General features: G+C 36.5%; 1 protein-coding gene across 2 annotated transcripts in view; it reads right to left on the bottom strand.

Moving 5' to 3' along the window:
- DIAPH3 (diaphanous related formin 3) overlaps positions 1-26,434 on the bottom strand; it is a 588,341-nt gene that overhangs the window by 224,211 nt on the left and 337,696 nt on the right. For both annotated transcript variants that reach the window (XM_003412593.4, XM_064270057.1), the window contains 2 exons: positions 23,910-24,149; positions 8,149-8,278 (listed from right to left, as the gene is read on the bottom strand). In XM_003412593.4, coding sequence (XP_003412641.1) covers positions 8,149-8,278; positions 23,910-24,149 — 370 coding nt within the window. The remainder of the gene's footprint in view (positions 1-8,148; positions 8,279-23,909; positions 24,150-26,434) is intronic.

Genomic DNA, 26,434 nt, shown 5'->3' with positions numbered 1-26,434 from the left:
ACTTTAATAATTTTGTGCCTGGTAAATATCCAAAAACCTTCAGAAAAAATAACCAGTTGTTTCTAAAAGGCATTCAGTAAGTTATAAAACCCTTTTTGAAAGGAATCTTATGTCAAAGTTCAAGATATGAAATAAAAATATAGAGTTCTGGGATAAGTAGAGAAGGTTAAATAGAAGCCATTTTCAGACTTCATTCCTTATGCAAGTACGTTGAATTTATGGAAATACATTGAGGTATAGACTTACGGTTTGTGCAGCTTTCTATATGTATCCCTTGTATATTCTTCAACTTTTGAAAAAGTGGAAACATTTTTTCCGTAAAAGAATTCTACAAAATTCTTGGTGTTTTCAGAATTTCTAAAAGTTGCATAATTTTCAGGCAACACACACTTTTGGGTATGTACTCAAATTCTACAATAATATATTATTCCCATCGACTCATGGTTACCTGTGTCTTTAACGGCAGTACAGGCAGCTGTTCGGCAACTAGACATAATCACTGAAGAACAACAGCAACAACTACATCAGCTATAGAGAATATTTACACAATGCTTATTAGGTGCTGTTCTAGCTTTATAAATATTAACCTATTTAGTCCTCACAACAAATCTAAGTACCATACTACTATGATCCCCATTTCATAAATAAGAAAACTGAGGTGCAGAGAGGATAAGTAACACATTCAAGGTCATACTTCTAGCAAGAGGCACAGCCTGAGTTTGAACTGTGACTGTCTACCTTCAAAATCTGTGATCTTAACCACAGCCTCTCCCATAATACAATGCTTCTATAATTTAATAGGGATCACATTTGCATTTTGCCCAAGAAAATCATTTGTTGAAGATATTGCAGTTGTCATTACCTGTCAGTAAAAAATTCCTTAAATTCAGAAGCATATATAGTGTTAGCTGTTCTAGTATTTTTAAATAACGACATAAGAAAAAGGTATGTCACAGCTCATCAATAATCACCCTTAAACACCAAATCATTTCACGATTTAGTGATAAATGTTTTCCATACGTACCCATTAGTGTAATATCCTGTAACTGCTTCATAATACTCAAAGATGATGGTGCTACCCCCATGCAGTTACAGGAGTTACAGGGACAAGAATACCAATTCAAGATTTTGCAAGCTGCATAAATACAATCTGATTTCTGGGGAGCAGTTTAACATTGCTATCTGCAGTCTATGATCATTTTCATGCCTCTTCGCCCTGTAGGTTACTTGTCAACCTCGGCAGTAACATGATTCAGCAGGTTTCCAGAAACACATTTGTTCCATCTCCTGTTTAGTTCTCTATGTAGTACAGTACACACATTTGCTTTGTTAAGCTATCCTGCAGAATAATCTTGGTGTGATTTTTTTTTTTCAATCTACCTTGTTTGTAATTTCCCACTTCATGTTACAAAACAGAGGTGCAATAAATACTGCTTCACAAGCAGGAGCCTATGAGAGCTCCAAGACCTTGGCCATCACTGGTGATAATGTCCTGTTACTGATGTTACCTATGGCTCATAGGTGACATTGATAGAACTGCTTGAGTAGCTATTTCAAATCTGTATTTGGCCAAAAACCTCCAAACACTGTAAACTGTTGGTTTCTCCAAAAGATCAATGCTGCCTTGATGCCACTTTCAGTCTGCTAACGTCCAAAAAGATATAGAGGTCTTCCCGATGTGGTTTTCTTCTTCATCATCATCTATCAGCCCAAACGGTAGCAGACTCAAGAAATGTTCCTAGCTCAGTATCTCAAAAAACAATCTTCAGCTGCAAGTAGCTCCTCCATGCCCAGCGTTCTTCAATGTCACTCTACAGAATCCTTAATCCTTTTCGTGATTTTTGGCCATGCTCTTTCTATTCCGCTATGCTGCTTTCAAAAATAGTTTATATTAGGACTTCAAAATGATTACCCACAAAACCTTACATTCAAGTCTCCAATTTAGACTTCTGATGCCAACTCTGTACAAATAATGCCAAATACAAACTGGCAGGATTGAAATAAAATGTTGTTCATCAGACAACCTGGACCTTGGGGTCCCACTGTGCTTTTAGTGCATTATAAGTATTTTTCATAAATCCTGTAATTACCTTGTGAATGGTCCAGTTATAATTCGTCATACTTTTTTTTGTGTGTGTTAAAAGTGTGAATTTGCTGAATGCAAAATTTTACATGTATTACATTATGGTAAGTATATGTAAACCTACGTGTGAGTTATGTAATTTTTATTACATCTGGCCTGTATCTATATTAAAATCATCTTATAGTTCCTCTTTTGATGACCACAGATAGGCAAATTAGATCATTGAGACATGCCTACATAAGAATCATAGGCTAACTTTCCAGACATAGCTTGTTACTTTATGTCTATCTGTAGAGCTGGTGCTATGCAGATAGGTGACAACAAAGATTTTTACTATTTCTGTCAGATAATTTAAAAAAAGGAAAACCATCTATCCATATCTCCTTTATGGAAGAGTGTCAACAGATAATTCAGAGTTTTACTAGCTTTTATCAGCTACATGCTTATAATAAAATTAGAACTATTATAGTAGCAAAAATAAGAATAAGAATAATAAGGGATAAGTGAATAAAAAAAAAAACTGAGTATACAGTTCAGTGTGAATAAATGCATTCTAAAATGAAATCCAGGAGATACCATAGATCTAGCCCTGAAATGAAATGCAGGTGGTCACAAATATATTTATTTAGAATGCCTCAATTATTTCCTTATACACATACTAATTTGTGTGTCCTGTCTCTTTGAAAAGTGGAATTGAGGCATACTTATAATTATTTAAGATCGGGTGATTAAGTCATGGTTTGCAGCAGAACCTTTGATACTCCTAGATAGATTACTAGTGAATATCCAAAAAAGCAGGTCCATAGACTGTTTTTTCAACTGATCTGATAAAATGGAAAATCATTCAGAGTAGACTACCCTATTCTAAGACCAAGAACTATAACCAAATGAAACAATGTCTTACGTTAGAACACATTTTTGTGTTCTTCATTAACTCAATTAAAGCAAAATTCCATATAGTTACCTTCTACAACTAAATTTTTTTAATTTGGATTTATTGTATCATTTATTAAATGACCCCACCATCAACAATGTGTCCTGTCAGTTTACTTCATCATATCAGCAGAAATGTACACTAATGTATACTTTCATAAAACTCTAATATGCTACAATTGATTTGGAAAAAAAAAAAAAAAAAACCAAGCATGTTGCCGTAGAGTCGATTCTGAGTCATAGTGACCCTAAAGGACAGCAGAACTGCCCCATAGGGTTTCCAAAGAGCACCTGGTGGATTCAAATTGCCAACCTTTTTGTTAGCAGCCATAGCCCTTAACCACTACACCACCAGGGTTTCCTGTATATTTTCATAAAACTCTAATATACTACAATTGGTTTGAAAGACCAAATGAATTACATATTTCCCACAAACAAACAACCTATAGCCTCCATGGTATAATGGTCCCAACTAACACAATGCTAGCAGCTATATTGTTAATTCTGATGTACAATAAATGTTTTCACATATTTGTAATTTGTGCTTAAAATATAAAATGCAACTGAATTAATAAGTAATACTGAACATTCAAAGGAATATCAGCTTGCTAATAAATTTAATTGGTATTTTTGGAAGGCTATAGTATGAGGAGATTAATGGAAGCTTTTAAAAACACTGCCTGTTATAGCAGATGAATTTGAAATTTTCAAACACTATGCAGTTTATGCAGTTTCCAGGTGGCAGCCACCTGGAAATTAAGTGTTCTAAGAGCTCACGGTAGGTGAATAAAAGACAAACATTTGGTATTTAGTACAGCATTTATCATAAAAGGTTAGAAAGGCATGAGGAACTAGAAACCAGGAGATGTATTTGGGCAGATAAATATTTGGGTCAGACCAAAGAATTATGAGCTAAAAGCAAACAAATAAAGTCTTAAAAGCAGAGAGAGGTCTATAGAATGGAGAAAAATATCAAATATAAGATATCAAAGAATGTTCCTGAAAGCTAAAAATGTGGAGACTGAGAAAAGTGAGAAAAATTAGAAATGGGTGATCACTGCATCTACTCAGTGCATTATAACACTGAATACTGCCCTTTCTCTAAAAGTTCATTTCATTCCCAGCTGGTCCAGGAACATTACCTGGTCTAGATCCAAAAAACCAAACCAAATCCAATGCTGTCAAGTCAATTCCGACTCACAGCAACCCTACAGGACAGAGTAGAAGTGCCCCATGCGGTTTCCAAGGCTGTAATCTTTACAGAAGAAGACTCCCTCATCTTTCTCCCACGGACCAGCTGGTGGGTTCGAAACACTGACCTTCTCGATAGTGGCCTGAGCCCTTTAACCACTGCACCACCAGGGCTCCTCCCAGTTTAGAGAGCAGTTATTTAAATACTGGTCTAAGGATTTTCTAGAGAAAATTATGAATTTATCACCAAGAGGGGAATACGCAAGAGTTCAGGTGAGGTTTCCAGGAAGCACCAGACCAAAGCACCAAAGGTAAGATGACACGTACTTAAGTTACTTGATGGAGACAACTAGACAACATTCTAGGCCACAGCTGTCACTGCCTATAGATTTAATGAACACAGAGTCCACCACACAGCTCTAAGTTGAGGTGATGAAGGCTCTAAACAGACATGATGAATGAGAGAAAGAAAATCACAAGAAAAGAAGACAAGGATTTTCTCAATTACATAAAGTTGGAAGGGAGAGAGCAAAAGCCCCATTTTGGACCATATTATGATCCTGATACCTATTATACATGCAGATGGAGATGGCAAGAAAGCTGTTGGATATACAAGTGTGAGCTCAGAGAGAAAGTATGGGATGTAAATTTGTAAGTCATTAGCATAATGATGGCATGTAAATCCTTGGGAATTGAAGAGATCGCTTAAAGAGAAGCCACAGGGAGAGAAAAAAGAGAGAAGCGTTCAGTATTTGGCTACTAACAACAAGAACACTCAGAGCTTTGATAGAAGAAGGAGACAGAACCCAGATGTGTGAGGGAGTTCTTAAAGACTGGGCTGCATTAAGACACAGAAACTACACTTGGATCAGCACTAAGACAAGGGCAGAGTTTCTGACACAGAATAAGCACTCAACAAATGTCTACTAAATGAATGAGTGACTCAATGAGTTAGAGACCAGATGAGCATGGTATTTCTAGAATTCAGAGCTGAGTATCTAGGGAATGATGGAAATACATGAGAGCTCTGATCATCCTAAAAAAGATAGGGCTGAGTAAGGTGACAATATACACTTATCTTGGTTTTTATTATATAGAAAACAGAGTTATGTTTTCTACCCATTAATAAAATACCATTCCAGGTTAATAATGAAACAGACTTTTATGAAGTAATCAATCAAACTTTCATAGATTAGAGTCAATTAATTTCAATTGTTTAGACAAGGGGAAAATATAATTCATCCCTTACAAGTTCATAAAAGAAAGAAAGATCACAAAGGTACACAGAAATACAATAATGACCCCAAATATTTTCACTGAAACACAACAGAGAAGCTGTAAGCCATTATCTCTTAGAGAAGAAGCGGCCCTAATGAAGTAGATTTTTGAAAATTGTCATATGGGTAAGCTCATTAGCTGCAATGAAAGTTCCCCCTGCTGATCCAGGAGTAGCTAATGACCAGGATTTGTTATGTCTCAAAAACAAAGGTCCTTTTTTTTTTAAATTCATGTAATAGCTCACTGAGGAGATTTCAAATCTGGAAACTTTTAAATGATGATATATAAGAACACTGGAATTCTTCAAAGGAAACATAGACTTCTTTCACCCAAAATGTTACATGTATTCCTTTAAAATCTCATTCATTAATAGGGTAACACAACCATAAAAAGATATTATGCTCAACAATCACCCACACTATTAAAAAAAACTCAGTGATGGCTTTTTTGTTTCATATATGAAGTCGGTTGCTCCCTGTGAAACACATTAGCACTATCTACTGACCCATAAACACACACCTGCCTCTGCTGTAACAGATGGAAACTAAACGCCCCCGAAGCCCCAGAATGTCCCACGGAAACACCAAAAAAGAAAAGAAACTGAAGATTCTAACTGCCAAATTAGAATTCTCTCTGCAAGCTGTTATGAATGTTAAATATTTGAAGAGAGCAAAAACTTGTAGTATTGATAGAGAATTTTAATTACAATTAAATAAATGGTATTTTAAAAACTTCGTTCACACCAAAGATTCCTAGAAAATCAATTCTACAACTGAAAAAAAAAAACAAATCTGAAAGAGAAGTATGCTCCTGCTTACTTGTTCAGACTATGAACTGGTACAAAAGATGGTGAATTGGTCAGAAATGCAAACTGTAATTATCAAAAAATGCTTGCATTGATTAATTCTTGCTAAAGGTCTAGGGTTGGTACAAGCTGTTAACTACCCATTCATCTTTCCCTCAGAAAAAGAACTCCCTATGTATTTCAAGGCACTTTGCACCACTTTTCATCTACCACTGTATTCCGTTACTCAGCAGGCTTAAGGTCCAGCAAGAACAGGCACTTTCAATTCTTTTTCATCCTGTTTTTTGGTTTGCTCAAATATTCCAATATTTCATAAATCTCCCTTTAGGAAAGTTAGCCTCCTTGAGTTAATGAACCAATCAGTTAAAAGCTATTTTGAGTATCACTGAGTTATGTTTTTTTTTTTCCCCATTCTGTTCTGTCTTTTTGCCCTAAATGGTTTAATATGAAAAAAATAATTCCAGTTATTTTTTCCTTCTTAAATTGCAACAAAACACTTACTAGTGTTTATATATTAGTGGTTTTCTTCTTCTTAAAAGAGAACTTTTCAGGTAACAGAAGGACAAAGTAAGTGATTTTAGTATCATGAGAACATTAGGATGTGGTACTAAAAAAATAAACTTACGAGGTTATATTTGATTTTAAAATTCTAGACAAAATTTTTTGAACTTTTTCACCAAGCTGTATGGAATACACATTTCAAAGAAACATCTCTGGACAAAGCTTCAGAGAGGCCTGGTGGGGCAGTGGCTAAGAGCTCGGCTGCTGACCAAAAAATTGGCAATTTGAATCTACCAGCTGCTCCTTGGAAACCCTCTTGGGCAGTTCTACTCTGTCCAATCGGGTCACTACGAGTCGGAATCGACTCATCAGCAATGGCTTTGGTTTTGGGTTTATTCACTGTTATGAAGGAAAAAAAAAAATCCCTCTTTAAGCTGACAAATTCTAATTTAAAAAGGAAATAATGAGATTACAGATACTTTCCACTTTCAAATGAGCTGTCCTCTAAAATGTACTCATAAATTGGTTGTTTGAAACTGAGTAACCTTTTTTTCCATAGGATATGTAAATGAAAATGGGATTCTGCAAATGGTCACAAAATGGCATTCAAAGCACACTTTTTCTAAGACCGTATTTACTCCCTGATTTGAGTCCACAGCAGGGGCTGGAAGCAGGCTAGAAATGTGGGTATCAGTAAGAGTTGAGTGGAATTTCTGGCAGTTTGGTGTCTACTAGGGTCTTGGAAACCCTGGTTGCATAGTGGTTAAGAGCTACGGTTGCTAGCCAAAAGGTAGGCAGTTCAAATCCACCAGGTGCTCCTTGGAAACTCTATGGGGCAGTTCTAATCTGTCCTATAGGGTTGCTGTGAGTCGGAATCGACTCGATGGCAATGGGTTTGGGTGGTTTTTTAGGGCAGAGAAGGAATGTTTCAGCTGTGAGGGTTAGGTTTGGAATTCAGGCAAAAGAGGACACTGATTGCAGGTGTGGGGGCTCAGACACATAAGAGTCAGTCAGTGCTTTGTAGATGACACTGAACCAAGGGAGCACTCACACTGGCCACAGGAGAGGAGGCCTGAACAGCAGAGGGCAGGGTTGGCAGGTATTCGTAAGGTTTAAACTGCAAAATAATATATTTTTAATATAGGGCCTCATTATCTAACCAAACACCTAGCTCCAATAATGACAACTCTTAAAATAAATATCCTACAACTTTCTATTTATTTTTAAAATTAGATAATCTGTATAAAAAATACTGTGACAAAGCTGAAAGTCTATACAAGTAAAAGACACTATTTACTATCTTTAGATATTAACTAAGGACCCAGAGCAGTTCAACGTTGTCTATAAATTCACAAACCTTTACTAGCTTTGTCTAAATGTTCCAAGTCATCCACAAAACTCAGGATATCCGGGTACTTCTCCTCACATATTTCCACCAGGAAATGAAGTAGTGTTGTTTTCTGATCTGCTGATTTCGTGTCCTTTAGCTAAATAGAGAGAAAAACACAGAATAAGATGCAACAATATTTTAATAATTGGCCTACTTACACAAAGCTAATACTGTATTTTGTAGAGAAGATGAGAGTTGCATTAGTTGATTCCATTTTGAAAAATAAATATTTAAATTCTTGAAAAGCTACATTTTACTTGTTTAGTCAAAATCATTAATATTTGTTATAAAGAAGCAATAAGTTTAACTCAATCTAGTACGCAATGCTTTATGGAAAAATATAAATATGGTGAAATGCCTAGGAAAATGGAATAACCTGAAAGTCTAACAATAGTAGTGCTTGAAATAAACAGTCTGAGCATTCATCGATGTATTCATTTAGCATATACTTATTGAATGCCTACCAGTTACTGTAGGAGTTGGCAATAAAATAATATTTAAGACAATGTTTTCTCAGGAAGCTGATAGAAACAGAAAACATGTATTTACCCTGGCATGATAAATGTAGTTGTTGTGTGTCAGCAAGTCGATTCTTACTCCTAGTGACCTCATGTGACAGAGCAAAACTGCCCCCTAAGGCTTCCCAGGCTGTAATCTTTATAGGAATAGATCACCAGGTCTTCTCTCCCACAAAGTGGCTGAGTGGGTTTGAACTGCCGACCTTTCGGTTAGCAGCCAAGCCCTTAACTACTGAGGTACCAGGGCTCCTTTGGTGTGATAAATAGTACAGTAAAAAATAGTCAGACTACATCAAGGAGGACATGACATCTAAACTGAATCTTGGAAGATAGGAAGCTGCGCAGGCCTAGGAAAGGAGAAAATTCAAAGGGCAATATCACAGGCAGATGGAATAGCATCTGAAAAAGGCCAAAGATGAGGAAGAATATGGCACATCTGGGGGGTCTGAGTGACTCCAGCATACATGTGTTGGGAAGGGCAAGCAGGGAGAAGACAGAAATCTGGAAAGGCTGGGAAGGATCAGAAAATAAAAGGACAGGTATGCCATGAAATGGGAATAAGATTTGGTCCTAAAAGCAATGGGAGTTTTAAGCTGGACCAGAGAGGATCAGACATGCACTTCAGAAAGCTCCTTCTAGGCAGTTACGCATAAAAGATTAGAGAAGGGGCAATAACAGAAGCAGGAAGAGTAATTAAATTCAAAAAGCTGTGACAATAATCCAGGCAGGGAAAGGAGATGGCCTTAACTGAGGTCGTGCCTGGGAATGGAGACAAGAGGGAAAAGCAGGCCTAGAAACACAGATAATGTCATTAGTTGAGATAGAACAGACTGGATGAGAAACAGATTTAAGTATGATAGGCAAAGAAGATAACTGTTTAAGTTTTGGACAAGTTGAATTTGAAGAAGTTTCTATGTCACATCAGGTAGAAATGTCCTGAAGATACAAAGGTTCATATAGATGTAGAACAATGTTTCTCAATGTTTTTATTATTGCCCCCTCCCCCCAAAAAGTCCTTGGGTGACACAGTTTGCCCTCGACTACTAACCTAAAGGTTGGCAGTTTAAAACCACCCAGTGGTGCTATGGAAGAAAGGCCTAGAGATCTGCTTCCATAAAGATTACAGCCAAGAAAACCCTATGGGGTTGCCATGAGTCAGAATCGACACCACAGCATTGGGTTCAGCCCTACCCCACAACGAGCTTTTTTAGATGCCTTTTTTCTAATTGTCCTGCTCCATAAACTTTTAAAACCACAGAGAGGCTGTATACATGTTCATGTACTGTATTATTTCTGTTTCATACACAAAAAGAGCAGGATATTTTCAGCTCCAAGAACCCATTTTCGATCCTTCAGAGATGATATTTTTCTTGTTTAAAAGGCATGGTGTAGAACTCGGGGCAGACAGGTCTAGAAGCACCAATTTGTGAGGTATTACCCCCCAAGGCTAGCAAAGGTGATTAAATGAGCCAAAAATAAGCATGTAGAATGAAAGAATGGAGGACTGAGGCTTGAGGAAAAGAGCAGGGTAGGCCCATCCTGAGCTGGAATGGCCAGAGATTGCTACAAAAAGGTGGAGGTGGTTAAGCTAAAATCTAAGTGATGAACAGAAATTAGCCAAGGTTTTGTGTCTTGAGCGGGGGAGAAAGGATTTGAAGGAGTGTGGAAGGAGAACACATATGTAATCTGGTAGCATTCCCCACAATTGAGTAAACATTCCGAACAGATACACAAAATGGAAAAAAAAAAAAAAAAATCACTTTTCATACCAGAATTTAATTTAGAGTTGGAAATTCTTGGCATACCTAACTGAACACAGCCTTATTTTCTTACTTCTTTCCCAACAATTTCTTCTTTTAAAATAGTCTCCTATATTGATGTTGCCATATGTAAAATTTTTCAAATTCCATACCACTGAATATTATATCACTATCAGAAATACACTGAGTAATAGTTAATATCTGATAGTAGCAAAATGAGAGAGATACTGTGTCATCACACAATTTTGCACATATGTCTATTCATTGATGCCAAAACTATCAAATCCCTGGGAACACTGAGCTACCCTCCTAGACAGCTGATGTTCACGATTACTCATGCAATAGGTTCAAATGCTATGCTGACCCTCTGAATACGTGTATCTTCAAAACTGACTGAATATGATTATTTAGTCTCCATTGTCTGATGCTTCATTTATAAGGAACACAGATTCACAACATCCAGCTGAGTGTTTTGAAAGAGTATGCCTCAAAAAATGACTTGATTACTACCTAGAATAATTCCAACTAGCATGTCTGGCTGGTCTGGTAATGCTAAAGCTTTTCTTTAACTCGTCTTAGGCAAGTTACTGGGCCTTAGTTTTCACATGGCTGAAATAAGAAAGCAGAACTGGTCAGAGAAAGGGATCTTTGAGTTCACTTCCTATTCCACAAGCAGTAAGTATTCATCATAATGGACTAAAGTGTTAATAGGAGACCCTGGCTGATGCAAAGGGTTAACACATTTAGTAGCTAACCAAAGAGTTGGAGGTTCAAGTCTATACAGGTGCCTGGGAAGAATGGCCTGGCTATCCACTTCTGAAAAATCAGCCATTGAAAACCCTATGGAGCATAGTTCTACTGACACACATGGGGTCACCATAAATTGGAAGTGTCCCAATGACAACTGGTTAAGTGGTGGTAGACATAGTGACATGTAACTTTATATATATATATATATGAATAAAAATAAGGAAACCTAGTTCTAATCTTAGTTCAGAAGTTATTTTTGAGTGCTTAGGTCAGTGAGCCTCACTTTTTACCAAAAACTTGAGAGCGTTAAATCCTATTGGAAAAGCTATCTTACAACTCTACAATTGTGTTCTATCTTAGTATAAATAAAATACTACCATCTTGGAATGAACAACAACAAGAAAAAGTGGCAAACCTTCACTAATGTTTTTCTCTTACCTAGACAAAGAGTTAGCTAAAAGCTGTGTTCTTTTGTTTTAAGCACCCGAGTAGTAAAGTTCTTTTATTTATTTATTTTCCCCCTCCTTTACAGCATTTGACTACTTAGGGGAACATGGCCCTTTCTCTGGACTCTTGGTCCCAGGCTGTCACCAATCTTCCTTACTATGCTCCTCTCCTGGGAATTTAGATAACCTGTGTGGAATGCTGATTAAGACAAGCACCATCTATCTCTATAACTTGTAAAACCTGGGAAGAGTTTTCCAGTGGTATTTAGGACGTAACTAAGCAGCCAAAAACTGCTAGGAGAGTGCAGTGATGAAAACACACACACAAACACACGCGGGGTGGGAAGAACCTGATGCACATGCTGGGGAGACATTAAAAAAGGGGGGCTTGGTGGTTAACCTCAGCATTAATGCAGCCAGAAAAATCTCTGTAATGCAACAATAATCAACGGGATCAATCCTGACCTATATTCATGGGCGACAAGAATTCACAATTGGAACTCTTGAGCATAATACAGTTTGTAGTATCTACGAGTTTACTAAACATTAAGTACGTATGTCAAACACAGACTCTAATTATTCAGAGATAATCATTAAGCTAAGAACTAATTTAAGGAGGAGGACACTTCTGTGGGCTGTATTTTCAAAAACATCAATTGATTAGCAAGCAGCATATTGATAAGAGGCTAATAATAAAAACTGTACTCACTGAATGGAAGCACAATTCTCCCATCCTTCCAAAATCTGTACTTAATGATCAGGAGACTAAAATATTACTCTAAGTTTCAAATAAATAAATTTGAAACTAGATCAATAAATGAGAAAAGGTTCAGCTAGGAAGCACAGACGGTGCCCTTTTACTGGTAAGTCACGGTGTCTCCTTACAACCTACTACGTATGCAGCTCCAAGTGCCACGGCAGAGATTCTTCACTTATTTCCTAACATTCACAGGAAAAATTTCTCAGTGCTGCTAGGGTTTTCTTCTTACCTCAATTACTCTATGCCCTCCCTACCTCCCTCCTCCAAAGTACTTTTTTTTTTTTCTTAAAGCAATCCTTCCAAAAGCATGCAAGCATGGTAAGTTGTATTTATCAAGTGTCTTTACCTATTTGCTCAGTTTTTTAATTTCTTTGAATAACATTAACAATAAAAAGGGCACATTTTACTTCTACAAATGACTCATCATAGTCAGTGATAGATCTAGGATGAGAAAAGCTTGGGAAATAGTACTAATTTTGTTACAGAGGAAGGATGACTAAAGCACATTTTGTAATGCTAACTCCTGGAAAGAAAATGAAGCTAAATATTTGTTTCAAAAATCTGTTCAGGTTAAGAAATATACTTTATCTAAATTTTCACAGACATTGCTTGACAGAATTCTTTTTGTATTATTGTCAAGAGATTTATCTTGCTGATAAGTAATCATCACTGTTAAACAGAATTTCTTATTCATGTATTGTTTCTTTAAGGTACATTTAATGTGGCGTAGATGTCAAATAAACAAAAAGATGGATGGAGTTTCTCCAACCACTCTGTTCATTCCAGACAAAATAATGTTAAAAGCAGATCCTGTAATAAATCATGGCCTAGTTGTCAGTCTGGAGAACTCCTTTGTAGCTACAATGCAAGGTCTGGAAAAAATTTAAGGTATCAGCACATATTTGGATGGCACTTAAAAGAATATTCCATTGTTTCAGTCACAAGAAAGAAAATTCCAAAAATAATAACTAAGTAACTTCTCAGTAATATTTAGAATCCAAAGAATGCTAACCCTTCACTCTATGAATAAAGAAAATCTATATCTTAATAATATTGTAAAATAAGTAACTTTTCTCTCCATTAAGCTTCTAGGATCTAAAGCTGTATCAAAACAGCAGTAAGCCTTTAGATGTTGTAGACATTGATGAACACCAAAAACACGACAAAATTCTGAGAACCCTGTAATGACCTCATGAACATTTTAGAAAACCTGAAGTTGTGCATATTATTAATGCTGAGGATAATAACAGCAGCTCTCATTTGTTTGGCATTTACTATGAAGCAGGTACTCATAATAAGCTCTCAAAACCCACGAGATCCCTATGAGGGAAGAACAATTGCTATACTGTTTCTAAGAGAAGAAAACATAGATTTAAAGAGACCGTGGAGTTTCTCCAAGATCACATAACTACTAAACAGGTAAAAGGAAAATTTAAAACCAGGTGTTGTGAATCCAAAGCTCTTAACCACTATACAACATAATTTTCTTGCAAAAGTCTCAGTCTACCCACCCATTGCCGTTGAGTCGATTCCGACTCTCATTATTATTCTCTAAATGAAACAAAATTCTCAGAAACAGTGGACAGATATGGTAGTAAAACAACAAAAGAGCACTAATGCAGTTCAAAATACTAAAACCCTATAATCTGCTAATTCTACTCTGGAAAGCCTCCAAAAACAGACACTGTCTCCTCTGAGGTCATTTCTAGCTCAGAGAGCATCATATTCTACTGTTTTACCTATAAAATAAAGAAAATGTCATCTGAAGCATATCACTCAAACAGTATATTTCTAATTAAAATGATTACTGATAAAATATTTTACCAATAAGGTTTGAGGAAAATATATCTGTAAAATTTAACCTTTAACAGATTTACTTAAGTGTATTTAGTAAAATCAGATCCCACGTTAAATCTTTTGCAAAATGAAGTGGATTGTGCATTTAAGTAAAAGTAAGTTAAAGGTATCCATGGGTATTATGGATGTATGCGTACACACTGAGACTATCTCCTATTTGCTTAGGAAGTTCAGAGTAAATGTGCAAGTACAAATTCACTCGTGAAACCAACTACCAGTATATTGTTTTTGACACATAAATACATATAAAAAAAATCATCATTGCATCAGTCAAATTTTTCAAAGCGATTGGGTATCTCTCCAATATGAATGGCAAAAAAAATACTGAGATCAATAAAACAAGAAGTTTGGCATTCTCTTTGCCACTTCCATAACCAGTTTCATAAGCAGAGGGTTGAAACATAAGTAAGAAAATGTTTTAAACAACGTGGACCTTTATAACTGCAATAGGCTGATTTCTACCATAGCCTCACAGACATACTTTGAACTTTATTTCTAATGTATTTCTCTTGGGTTTTCGTGAGCATAGCAACTGCTACATGAAAAGCATTTTTGCATATTAGTAAAATTTGAGTTTGTTACAGTATATATTGCATTGTTCAATGTTCTGTTTATTTATACTGCCACCTTATTCCACAAAATATCTGAAACAGCTCAGTGTTCTTTATAAAAAGGACTATTTATCAGCTCCTTTTAATATTTAGAGAAAACATTACAATTAAATAGCCAAATGGAAAAAGAACAAGAATAAATAATTCACAAGGGAAGAAATACAATTAGAATACAAACATAAAAATATGTTAAGCTCTCTGGTGATCAAAGATATAAAAAATACAAGATAATATTTTTCTATATATTCTGTATAAGAATTTTCTTTATCTCTATATCGGCCCCCTCTCACAAACAAAAACCCTTTACCGAGAACACGTAATCACGGCAAGGCTGCAGTGAAACTGGCATTCTCATACACTGCTGATGGCATGTGCAAATTATTTACATCCTCTAGAAAAACAATTCTGTAATATATGTCAAGAGCTATAAAAATATTCTTGGTTTGGTATGGTCTCAAAAAACTCAATGGAATACAATACTGTTGAACCAAAGCTATTAAACTAAAGTGTTATTTTAGTGCCTTGAGTTCTTAATCCAATAATAAGAATTTTTAAAGGAAATGATTAATAAAAACAATGAAGTAAATGCTAAGAAAGTGAAAATGTTTAGATCTTTAATACAGTGGATCAAATACACTAATTTTAAATGATCTTTTTTTCCCCCCATTAGGGAAAAAAACAAAACAGGAACTTCCAAACTTTACGTTTTAGGAACTTAACAGAACTCCCTACCTGATATACCTCATGTGTTATTGTTATAGTGCAGATAGTTTTATTCTGCACGTCCCCACACTGCAACCATGGTTCAAAGCCACCTATGCATCATCATCATATCATCCTCCAAAAGACAAAAGCTCATAAATACCACTGACAAAGTATATGGATAATAATGTCACGTGTTTTGCCTCTAATCATGAAAATGTAGAGACAATGCAGGCCCTTGGTGAAGGAGAGGTAAACAATAAGTATCCCAGAGTATCAGGGTTGGGACATTTTGTTTAATTTTTGATCTTCCATTTATAAAATTTATAAAAATAGGAGACTGGATTAAACCAGATGACAGTAGGTAAGATTCACCTTACCTACCCACCTCTGATGGGGAGGAGCTGAAGTAGCAAAAATGCATTTTCTTTAGTGTTTTAATATTAGGGAGAATATATTTTCTCATTTGTTTTAATATAGCTGTATAGGCTGTGATTAATCTCCAGTCCTTAGAAAATGGCGCAGGTACTGTTCAAAATATAGCTGACCAGCCTGTTCCACTCTTAAACATAACAGACACCCTAAGACCTTACAACATGTTTTCCCCTACTCAAAATCAGTGATTAAGAGCTTGACATGACTAACGCCATAGTGATGCTCTAAGTAATCTCGAAACACTTCTTAATTGCACTAGCTGTACCGGTCTCTTCCAAATGGCTACAGAGCTATCTCAGCTCCTGTGTCCTTGGTTTCTCTTCTCCTTTCTTTGTTCTCTTGAGAAATGGCCTTCAGCCTGAAAACCGACAGGAAGGCTTTCTTTCTTGCTCCCTATCTCAGCCACAGTGGACTTGGCAAAACAGCTCCACTAGCCGAGAGATTCTTATGAGAGTTTTTCAGGCTGTTATAAACATACTGATTAGAGTCCAGATGCCTGACATGTTTATCTTTAGTTTAATAAAGAGTTTTTGTAGTTGTTTTGTGATGTATAAGACCATCTGTGGACTACGTGCTCAAAACGTTAGGTAACCCTGATCTTTCCCATATAAAACCCTCCCATCGACCCTTTAGGGCAGACAGAATTTGGGAAAAATTTAACCACCTCTGTCTCTTGAATACTGGTATTCAATAAAGCCTTCTTACTGCTTACCTCCTCCTGTTTCAGTATTGGCTTTGCAGAAGGCGCCTCGAACCCGCAATTTGTGGTAACAGAGCTGCCTAAGGAATGGTGTTAAGAAGGATTCTGAGGCTTGGTGTTTACTGGGTGGGAAACGAACCTTGACAGAATAGCAATGCTTGTTATCAGTGACAAAGGCAAGATGACAGCACACATCCAGTATATTTGTTCTTCCTGAGCGAAGCCTCTCTGTCTTTTATAATTCTCTTAAGAGAAAACTTCTAATTTTTTAATACTTATTAGCAATTGAAATAAAATTATATGAATAGAAATTACCAAGCTACACTACTTAGTAAAGCTGAGTACATATTTCTCGAAAAATGCTATAGATTAAATATGTTAATGAATGAGTCAAAGGGGATTAAGAATTCTAAATAGTTTCCCATTGCTTTGGAAATCAGTATTTCAGTGATTTAATGGGCTGGATGTAAAATAAAAATGGCATTTGTTACTTGCAAGTCTTTGGCCAAAAACTGTTCTACTTTCAAAGGGTGCCAGAGTGTACTGGTATAATTTTGTCAATCTGATATAGAATAAAACTCCTTCTAAAATATATACTGAATGCAGATGGAACAATGCATTTGTTTGGCAGAGATCTTAAAAAATAACTTCATAGTATGAAGGAAAATGTGTAATACAAGGATCAAAATTTCATTAAAAAAAAGATGCACAATATTAACCTGTATGATTGCGACAAGTATACAAAATACAAACAACCTGAGATAGGCAGAGGTATTCTGACTCTTGTTTTTTTGTAATCACTGATATTCAACCTGTACAGGTAGAGCAATCCAAAACAACTTGGGATACTGGCCATCAATTTAGCTCAGCTCTACTTTGTGCCTGAAATTCATGATCCTTTTAAAAGACTTCTTTTTCAGAATACTGTTCAGCTTGGCATGAAACAAAAACAGTTTTTGAAATATGTTCACCACTAATCCATAACTGAAGAAATAGAATTATTGTTTTTTTTTTTTTTCTTTTTGTGGTTATTCTTTTATTTGTTGGCTCTAGATCACCTACCAGGGAGCTTCGATTTTGGGATATATAAGTAAGACAGAAGAGAGATAAAGTGATTCTCAGCTCAGACTGTAAATTAAAATACAACTGTGGTAGCTTTTTTAACAACTCCAATAACCACGATCCACATGCATACACTCTGAAGTAATCAAGCTAGTGTAGGGGCCCAGGTACCAGTATCTCTTAAAGGATACTCTGGGTTGCAAATCCATGAAAAAGAAAAGCTGTTTACAATTTTAAGAAGTCACTCACTTGGGTTGGAGGAGGCACTAAAGAGAAAGAAAACTGAAAGGTTGTTTCTAAAAAATTATGGCCAACACACATTTGGTGAAGTCATTCTACTTTTGGTTAGCATGTGCTTGTAAAGGAATATCCAGGTGATCAGAATAAAATTTCATGCAGTAGAAAAGAGAACTTCTGCAAAAGTAAAAAATCTTACCCGCTGCCCTCTTAATGCCCAACTTCCAAACATGCACTGCCCCATTACTATGTATCCTTTGATAACTTCATTTTTGAGATGAATTCATTTCAAGTTCTACCGCCATAGAGAATAGAAAGTCGTATGGATACATTTAAAGTGGACTCAATGGTTATTTGTTTCTGCAATTTTCCCAAAGAATAACTTAGCATAAACACTAATAAAAATTATTATAGTTTGCAAACTACTCCAAAATTTATACTTACTATTCCAAAAGAGGAAGTCAGTTTATTTAATGTCCTAGACCAAGAGCTGCATTATGCAGCTGCATCATTCTGTTGTATTCATTGAAACGATTTGTTATTAAAAAAATCACACATCTCATTGGACGTTAGCAAAAGCATGTTATAGCCATTGTGTGTGGCTTTGTAACATTTGCTTTTTAAATTTACAAACTAAAATCATCGACTATATTTTAATAAAGTATTGAACTTTGATGGTTAGGTCAATTCACTCTTTTGCTAGGATGCCAATCTACTTGGAAAAAAAAAAAAAAAAAGATCTTGGCTCTACCAACAGGTTCTCTTGGAGAAGCACCTTCAACAGAAACTAGATATAAAATTTTCCAAGTAGGCATTTCAGTCACGCAACCATCTGCCATCTGCTGATTGGATTTCTAAAGGTATGGATTTGCAGTTAATCAATAAGATTCCTAAAAAGGAATACAATCTTGAACTATTAACCTAATCTTTATCTAAACAAAAACCAAAACCCATTGCCTTTGAGGATTCCGACTCATAGCCATCCTACAGGACAGAGAGCTGCCCCACAGGGTTTCCAAGGAGCAGCCGGTAGATTTGAACTGCCGACGTTTTGGTTAGCAGCCGAGCTCTTAACCATTGTGCCACCAGGGCTCCCAGTAAATATCATTGAAGGACTTTATGAATGATAAGCCGTCCCTCCATTCTTCTGTATATTCTAAGGTTTTTCCTCACAAAAAGTCAAGACATCAGAGAGCAAGTTACTTTCACCACTTTACCCAAAGCAGGAGTAACATTGGTGTCATTGAAAAGTACATTTGTTTGTTACCATGACGGTTCTCATGGAGGTCAAGGAACTTAAGAGACCCTGAATACGTATTTGTGGAAAGAAGGGAGGGGAGGAGGCAGAGAAATGGTGCTAGAAGAAAGATTCTCATAAAACCGACTCTTTCATTTGCTATTTATAAAAACACACCCCAATACCACATTTTTCTTCTATAAAGACATACATGTAAAACTTCTGTTGCCATTCAGGTAATCAGAGAAACCATTATTTTAGCTCATGAAAAGCTTCATGGCTATGTTACTACTTCACTTTGACCACTTAGTTTTGCCCAAATGTAGGAGCCCTGGAGGCACCGTAGTTAGGCTCTCAGCTTCTAACCAAAAGGTTGGTGGTTTGAACCCACCAGTTGCTTCATGGGAGAAAGCTGTGGCAGTCTGCTTGCATAAAGATTTACAGCCTTGGAAACTCTATGCGGGCAGTTCTATTCTATCCTATAGAGTTGCTATAAGTCAGAATCAACTTGACGGCAATTGGTTTGGTTTGGTTTAAAGTCCGAACATATATACCTGCTTTAATTTTTGTCTGCACCTTAATAAGGGATTCTAAGTTTACTTTACATCTTTTATATCTATTTACCATAGGCCACATCGAATCTTTGGGATATAAGTAAGATAATAAATCTCTTCTCTCTGAACTTGGAGTTATTATGGTTAGCCAACCTGATTACAAACAGAGACGAAGATATAATATAGTTGCTGCAATTAAACTATAATATATATGGAGCTCGTGATCCACATATTTCTAAACAAAGCAAAGTTAATAATAGGAATTTTCATGTATTTTTCATTCTTCAGTTAAATTTTTATAAATTTATAAAACTAAAAATTTTGGATGTAGAATGTTAAGCTTCATATAATTACCCAGCATGTTTTAACAGATTAAAATATTACCTTGTCTTTCTACTGTCAAATAAATATGGAATTGCTTGTGTGGGGGCTTATCATCAAACCAAACACTTTATACTCAGTGTGGAAATTCAATCACAATTGTCAAAGATTAAGCTGCTACTTCTGATAACAAACATGATGAGATATTATCTTGTTCAATATAACTTTCAACTTGACATGTAGGCTAATAAAAAGTAGGAAGTTGTGGTATTTATTTTGTTTCTTGCACAATAGAAAGCTCCTGATAGAGATGATCAAAATATCCGGTATCATTGCATGAAAATACAGTCAACTCTTTATTATCTGGAGACAGATTAACTAGTTTACAGATTAACTGCAGTAAAACAATAACAACATGCAATGTATTTGTAAAAGATCTCAAAATTACTATCTATGTGACTATATCTCCATATGAGATAATGTCTATTTGTTTTCAACTATGAAAGAATCAAGAGACACTATATTGTGTCTCTTACAACGTGTTTTCATTCATTCAACAGTAATTTATTATTTACTATGTATTAGGCTACACCTCCTCACAATCAGATCCAGACTCTTGTCCAGAGCTCTCCTTAGGGGAAGGTATGAGGGAGGGCATGGGGCAGACTTTTAATGAGTCAACAGTAATTGTGAGAAGCAAAGTCTAAAGAAGAACAAGGCAATTAGGACTAGAAAACACACCCCCGTGGTTTTCTGGGTATGAACTTAGCTTCTCCCTCACCTTGGTGACCCATCCTCTGTTTTCCTTTCTTTGCTGAAGACCTGAACCTGGCAGTCTTTTTTGCCTCCTTCTCCTTCAGCTTCCAAGTTGATAACTGAATTTGTATTTCCCTCCATCCCCTCTACAACTCTGCCTCAAACGCCTCTATCACTACCTTAGCTAGGGCCTCCATCATCTCAAGCACAGTGACTGTCACGTAGTAGATACTCAGATATTTGCTGAATAACTGAATAATACAGCTTCAACCACAAGCCCTCTAATACAATGAGATAAACAAGGGGAGGGAAGCATTCTAAAACACCCTGAAAGCATTTTGAGCAACCACTTTAAACATATCAGCAGCATCATTTCCCGCCCACTTGGCTACACTAGAAATCTGGGAGTTATTTTTGATTCCTCTTTCTTCTCCATCACCTCCAATACTGTCTTCCAGATCAGCTCCATTTCAGCTCCATTTCCTCTGTTACTGTCTAAGAACAGGCACTACTTGTCATCTGATCTCTGAGTCTCTCCCCACTATAACCCTTTAACAACAGAGCTTTCTGCAGGGATGGCAATGTTTTACATTTCTGCTGTCGAACATGCATAGGCACGCAGCACTTGAAAATTATGACTGAGGAACTGAATTTTCAGTTGTTAGTTAATTCAAGTGTAAATCATACATGTGGCTAGCAGCGACAGTATTAGACAGCACATCTCTAACTTTTTTCCACACTACTGTTAGAATTAACTTCCTAAAAGACATCTGATCACATCCCTTGCCTTAAAGAATCCACATCTCCATAAAACCTACATGACAAAGTGTGGCATTCAAGCTCTTTACAATCTAAACCAATTTAGTCCCAGCCCCATTACCTACCACTCAGTGTGCTCACACTTGCCACGCTGTAACCCTTTGTACAAACTGCCGGTTCTTGCTTAGAATGTCTTTTCCTCTCAGAGAATGCCTATTCATCCTTTAAGAAGTCCCAGCTCTCTGAACACTTACCTGTCTTTCCTTAGAGGAGCCCATTTCTCTCTCAACTCTGCTGCCATAACTTTTCCTATATATCCCCACTATAATGAATGGCTTACATGTAAAAAAAGTATAAGTTCTGGTCTCAACCCACCTGGATCAAAGGAGAATGAAGAACACCAAGGACACAAGGTAATTTTGAGCCCAGGAGACAGAAAGGGCCACATAAACCAGAGGCTACATCAGCCTGAGACCAGAAGAACTATGTGGTGCCTGGCTACAACCGATGACTGCCCTGACAGGAACACAATAGAGAACTTTTGAGGGAGCAGGAGAGCAGTGGGATGCAGACTCCAATTTCTCATAAAAAGACCAGACTTGATGGTCTGACTGAGGCTTGAAGGACCCTGGTAGTCATGGCCCCCAGACCTTCTGTTGGCCCAGGACAGGAACCATTCCCAAAACCAACTCTTCAGACAGGGATTGGACTGGACAATGGGTGGGAAAGGGATGCTAGTGAGGAGTGAGCTTCTTGGATCAGGTTGACACTTGAGACTAGGTTGGCATCTCCTGCCCGGAGGGGAGATAAGAGGGTAGAGAGGGTTAGAAGCTGGCGAAATGGACATGAAAAGAGAAAGTGCAGGGAGGGAGCGGATTGTCTCATTAGGGGGAGAGCAATTGGAAGCATGCAGCAAGGTGTATATAAGTTTTTGTGTGAGAGACTGGTTTGATTTGTAAACTTTCACTTAAAGCACAATTAAAAAAAAAAAAAAAAACAGTTCCACATATGCCAGGTAAATATTAAACCCATTCATTAAATGGGATGATCAGGTAAAGCATTTAGCACAGAATTTCACCCTGAGTAAGCACTCAATAAATGTGCAGTCTTCAATACATGTTTTAGGAACTACATCCCCGTGCTAGGTCTCTCGAGCTGAATCTAGCAGGCTAAGAAACCAAAGGGAGGAAAATGGAAAGACAGAGATGGGGGAGGGGGGAGGTTCACAAAGCAGTGATGCCAACAGGAGACTGAGGTCATGGAAATTGTGTACAAAAAACTTACAAAAGCACCAAGAGAATAACTTTTCAGTAAACCCAGAGTCAAAAAAAAAAAAAAAAAAACCCAGAGTCACAGTTGAACTTTATTCTCACCTTCCCTACCTAACTGGCAATAGTAATCATCAGATTCCTTAATCGGGGAGTGCAGATGTTACAAGGTCAAGAACAAGAGAAAGCTTTTCTTGTGATGCATAACTGAGAAGAATCTGTTGTAAGCAGATCAATACACCACTTCTACTACGGACCACTCCTCAGGAAAAGAGCTCTGGTATATAAAAATTGACTCTGTTTGCTGTAAGGAATATTTACCAGTGGAAGAACCAAGGAGAAAAAAAAACTCAATTTACTCAATTTCCATATTTTCTAAAATTATATTTGGAAAGACAAAAATATTTCAAATTATCAATAATACCTGAGATATGTTTATATCTGATGTAATACATTTTCCCTTTATATAAAGCAGTCTCATTTTTCTCTCCCTTTAATCTGCTTATAAAAAAATTGCAAAGATTTAAATAGTTAAAGGTAAAAATTTTAGTAACAATTCTAAACAATACTCTCTGTATATATGTATATACATATACCAACGTATGTGTGTGTATATATATACACACACACATACATATATATATGCTAAATATATATACGCCATCATATCCAGGTACCTGAACTGAATATATTTTAGATTTCAATAATATTTTGATGTTCCATTTCATTGGTTTGAGAAAACATAGATTTATGACGTAATTTTGTTATTAAACAAAATCTTCCACTTGGATTGGCAGATCAGAGAAAAGTAATATTTGGATTTAGTTCAGAGGTTGAGCAAATTATCTCAGTTCACTCTGGGTTTGAGTTCATGGTTCAGTTCAAGTTCTTGATAATGAGCACACCAAAACAAAATACCTAAATAATGTCATCGGGACTGACATTTAAAAGTAAGTGGCTAGGCAAATACGTGTTTTTAAAAAAAACAAACTCACTTTACAGAGAGAGCTAAGGTTAAATCCGAAGGTTTGAGCATTCCGGGAGCCAGCATTCATGTAGTTTCCCATTAGCAACACAAGTTCCAACAACTTGCTAAAGCTCCTGCTCTTCTTTATCTCTTCGCAGGCAGCACTAACAGCCATGATGTCAGGTTTGATGTTGTTCACCTGCTCTTCAAACTGCAGCTTAAAGAGAATAGCACTGAGCCGTGGCCGTAGTCTCTTCACATTGCTCATCTGATTGAAAAGAAAATAGCAGATTTCCTTTAAAATGCATGGTATACTTTAGCACTGCACGGCTGCAAGTAATCTGGGATGATTTATTGGTATGACAGGACCTAAGAAGCAATATGCCCCCTAAACTGATAGCAGGAATGGAGAAAAACCCTGCTTGTTTTGGTAATGAATCCAGAGTCATCCTTTAAGGAAAAAATGTAACAATTCAGATGCTCAATGAAAAGAAAGTATTAATTAAGTAAAAAAGCAAGTGTAATTTTTTTTTAAAACTAAACTTTAAAAAAGGTAATAGGACACATAGGTGACAAAGTACAAACCATCCATATCATTACTTGAAATAATTTTTGATGAATACTAATGTATGCTGGGTCATGTTTAAAACATATTCAGAATGGCCAAAAAAAGGTTTGTTTTCTTCAAATAGCAATTGCTCTCCGTCGAAGCCCTGCTGCCTAACAGTGTGTGTTAGAGGGAAAGTAAATAGGTCCCAATTTGTACTAAATTGACTTTCTTCTGAAACACAGGAAAGTAGAATGACTCCTGACACATACTAAATTAGCAGAGTCAGAGTTAGGAAACGTGGGAATAACGGGAGATAGAAGCGTACAAAGTCACAGTTCTGTCACATGCCAAGTTAACCCTGTTTGGGACGCCAGGTTTCCCTGTTGGAAAGTGGGGCGGTCGGGGGTGGGGGGGAGGAGTTGCAGGTGTCAAAAAGAACAAAGTGGGGCTAGAGGGGCAGCAAGTCTTTGTCTTTAAGCTCACTTCTCAGGGTCCTAGTAACACAAATGGGGGAGGGGGCACTTACATGAGGGCTGGCTACACAGGTCATTTAAGCTGTATATAAATTCCTTGACCAAATGCATTAGGGACTTGAGACTTAAAACATATAGATGCAGCAGTGACAGCTGATTGTCGCAATTCCATAACTGTTTTAGATATCGAAAACAGTTTGAGGTAAGGTCAGGGGAAACAAGTGATACGGCCAATAAAGTTAAAGTGGGGATTAGTTCTATAAGTTGCGGACCCTAAAGGAAAGCCTAGAAGCAATAATTCATGAAGCTTGTAGGATGCTAAACACAATGAAAACATGACTGTTAAAGAGACGAAAAGCTACTTGCTTATAATAACGATTGCTACTTAAAATAAAATGAACCACACAAAATCTTGACTCTTACTAGACTCCACTATCATAATACAGACACTGCCTTAATGACATAATGATAAAACCCAGCCTACACCAAAAAACTAAGCAGTAAAGAATTAGCTTTCAGTAGACAGTTCTGAGAGATTATTTTCAGATAGACCAAAGTCTTATAGTAATTGAAAAGTTTCATTAGCAAATAATATAATTAGCTTGTTTATATCTAGTATTCTCCCCAGCCACTTGGCAAGTTAAATGTTTCTGTGTAACACAAGCAAGGTTCTGAGAGCTAAACTGATGTACTTAATAAGAGAACCCCTCCACACAGTACATTAAGGAAGGCCTTCAAACTCCTAGATTTGACGGAATGTCTTCAAATTCCCCTGTCTAGAGAAAATACGGTGATATTTTTTTTTCTCTGAGAGTAACAAGACTATAAGCTCAAAAAAGATATACATGTATATACAGAAACATTACTAATGAGGGTTTTATAGAATAAGTTTAGTATCGATTCTTAGAAGGCATGAATCGTTTTTGGATTTTGTATCTCCAGCATACAAAGTAGGATTAAGCAGTGATTACTTCTGGGAAAGTCATCTGATTTGTCTTAAAATATATTGTAAGGCCCCCAAGTAGATTCACTTCCCTAGAATTTTTATCCTTACTTAAACATTACAAATGGTAGGGATTCATATTCTATTGGCCTAATTGTGTATAATGGTGTATCCTTCTTTAGGTATCCTGTAGAATTGCGAGACACCCAAAACGGCATGCACATAGTATACATTACTTACAGCCATTCAGAAGGGACACGTTGGGCCTACAGCATGTCTGTTTTCAGTCTACACCCTGAGTCATGATTATGAAGTCAGGTATTTGGCACTATGAAACAAGCATGAGAGGAATTCTCCAGTACCCCATGCAAAATATTAGTATTCGTAAATATATTAATTCTAACATATATTAATGTACTACTTTGTGCATAAGAGAAAAAAAGACTGCTTAAATGCTTACATTATACCACCCCAAAATATGTTAAAGCTTTCCTGCTGACAAGCTAACCATATGTAGCCAGCACAAAGTAATTAATTTTCCTAGAAAAATATAACCTAGATTTGTATGAGTAATGAGTTTATCTGGC

Source organism: Loxodonta africana, chromosome 17 (genome assembly GCF_030014295.1).
Source record: "Loxodonta africana isolate mLoxAfr1 chromosome 17, mLoxAfr1.hap2, whole genome shotgun sequence".
In the NCBI taxonomy this organism is placed as follows: domain Eukaryota; kingdom Metazoa; phylum Chordata; class Mammalia; order Proboscidea; family Elephantidae; genus Loxodonta; species Loxodonta africana.
Note: the sequence above shows the minus strand (reverse complement) of the source record. Positions and strands in the feature narration are given on the sequence as shown.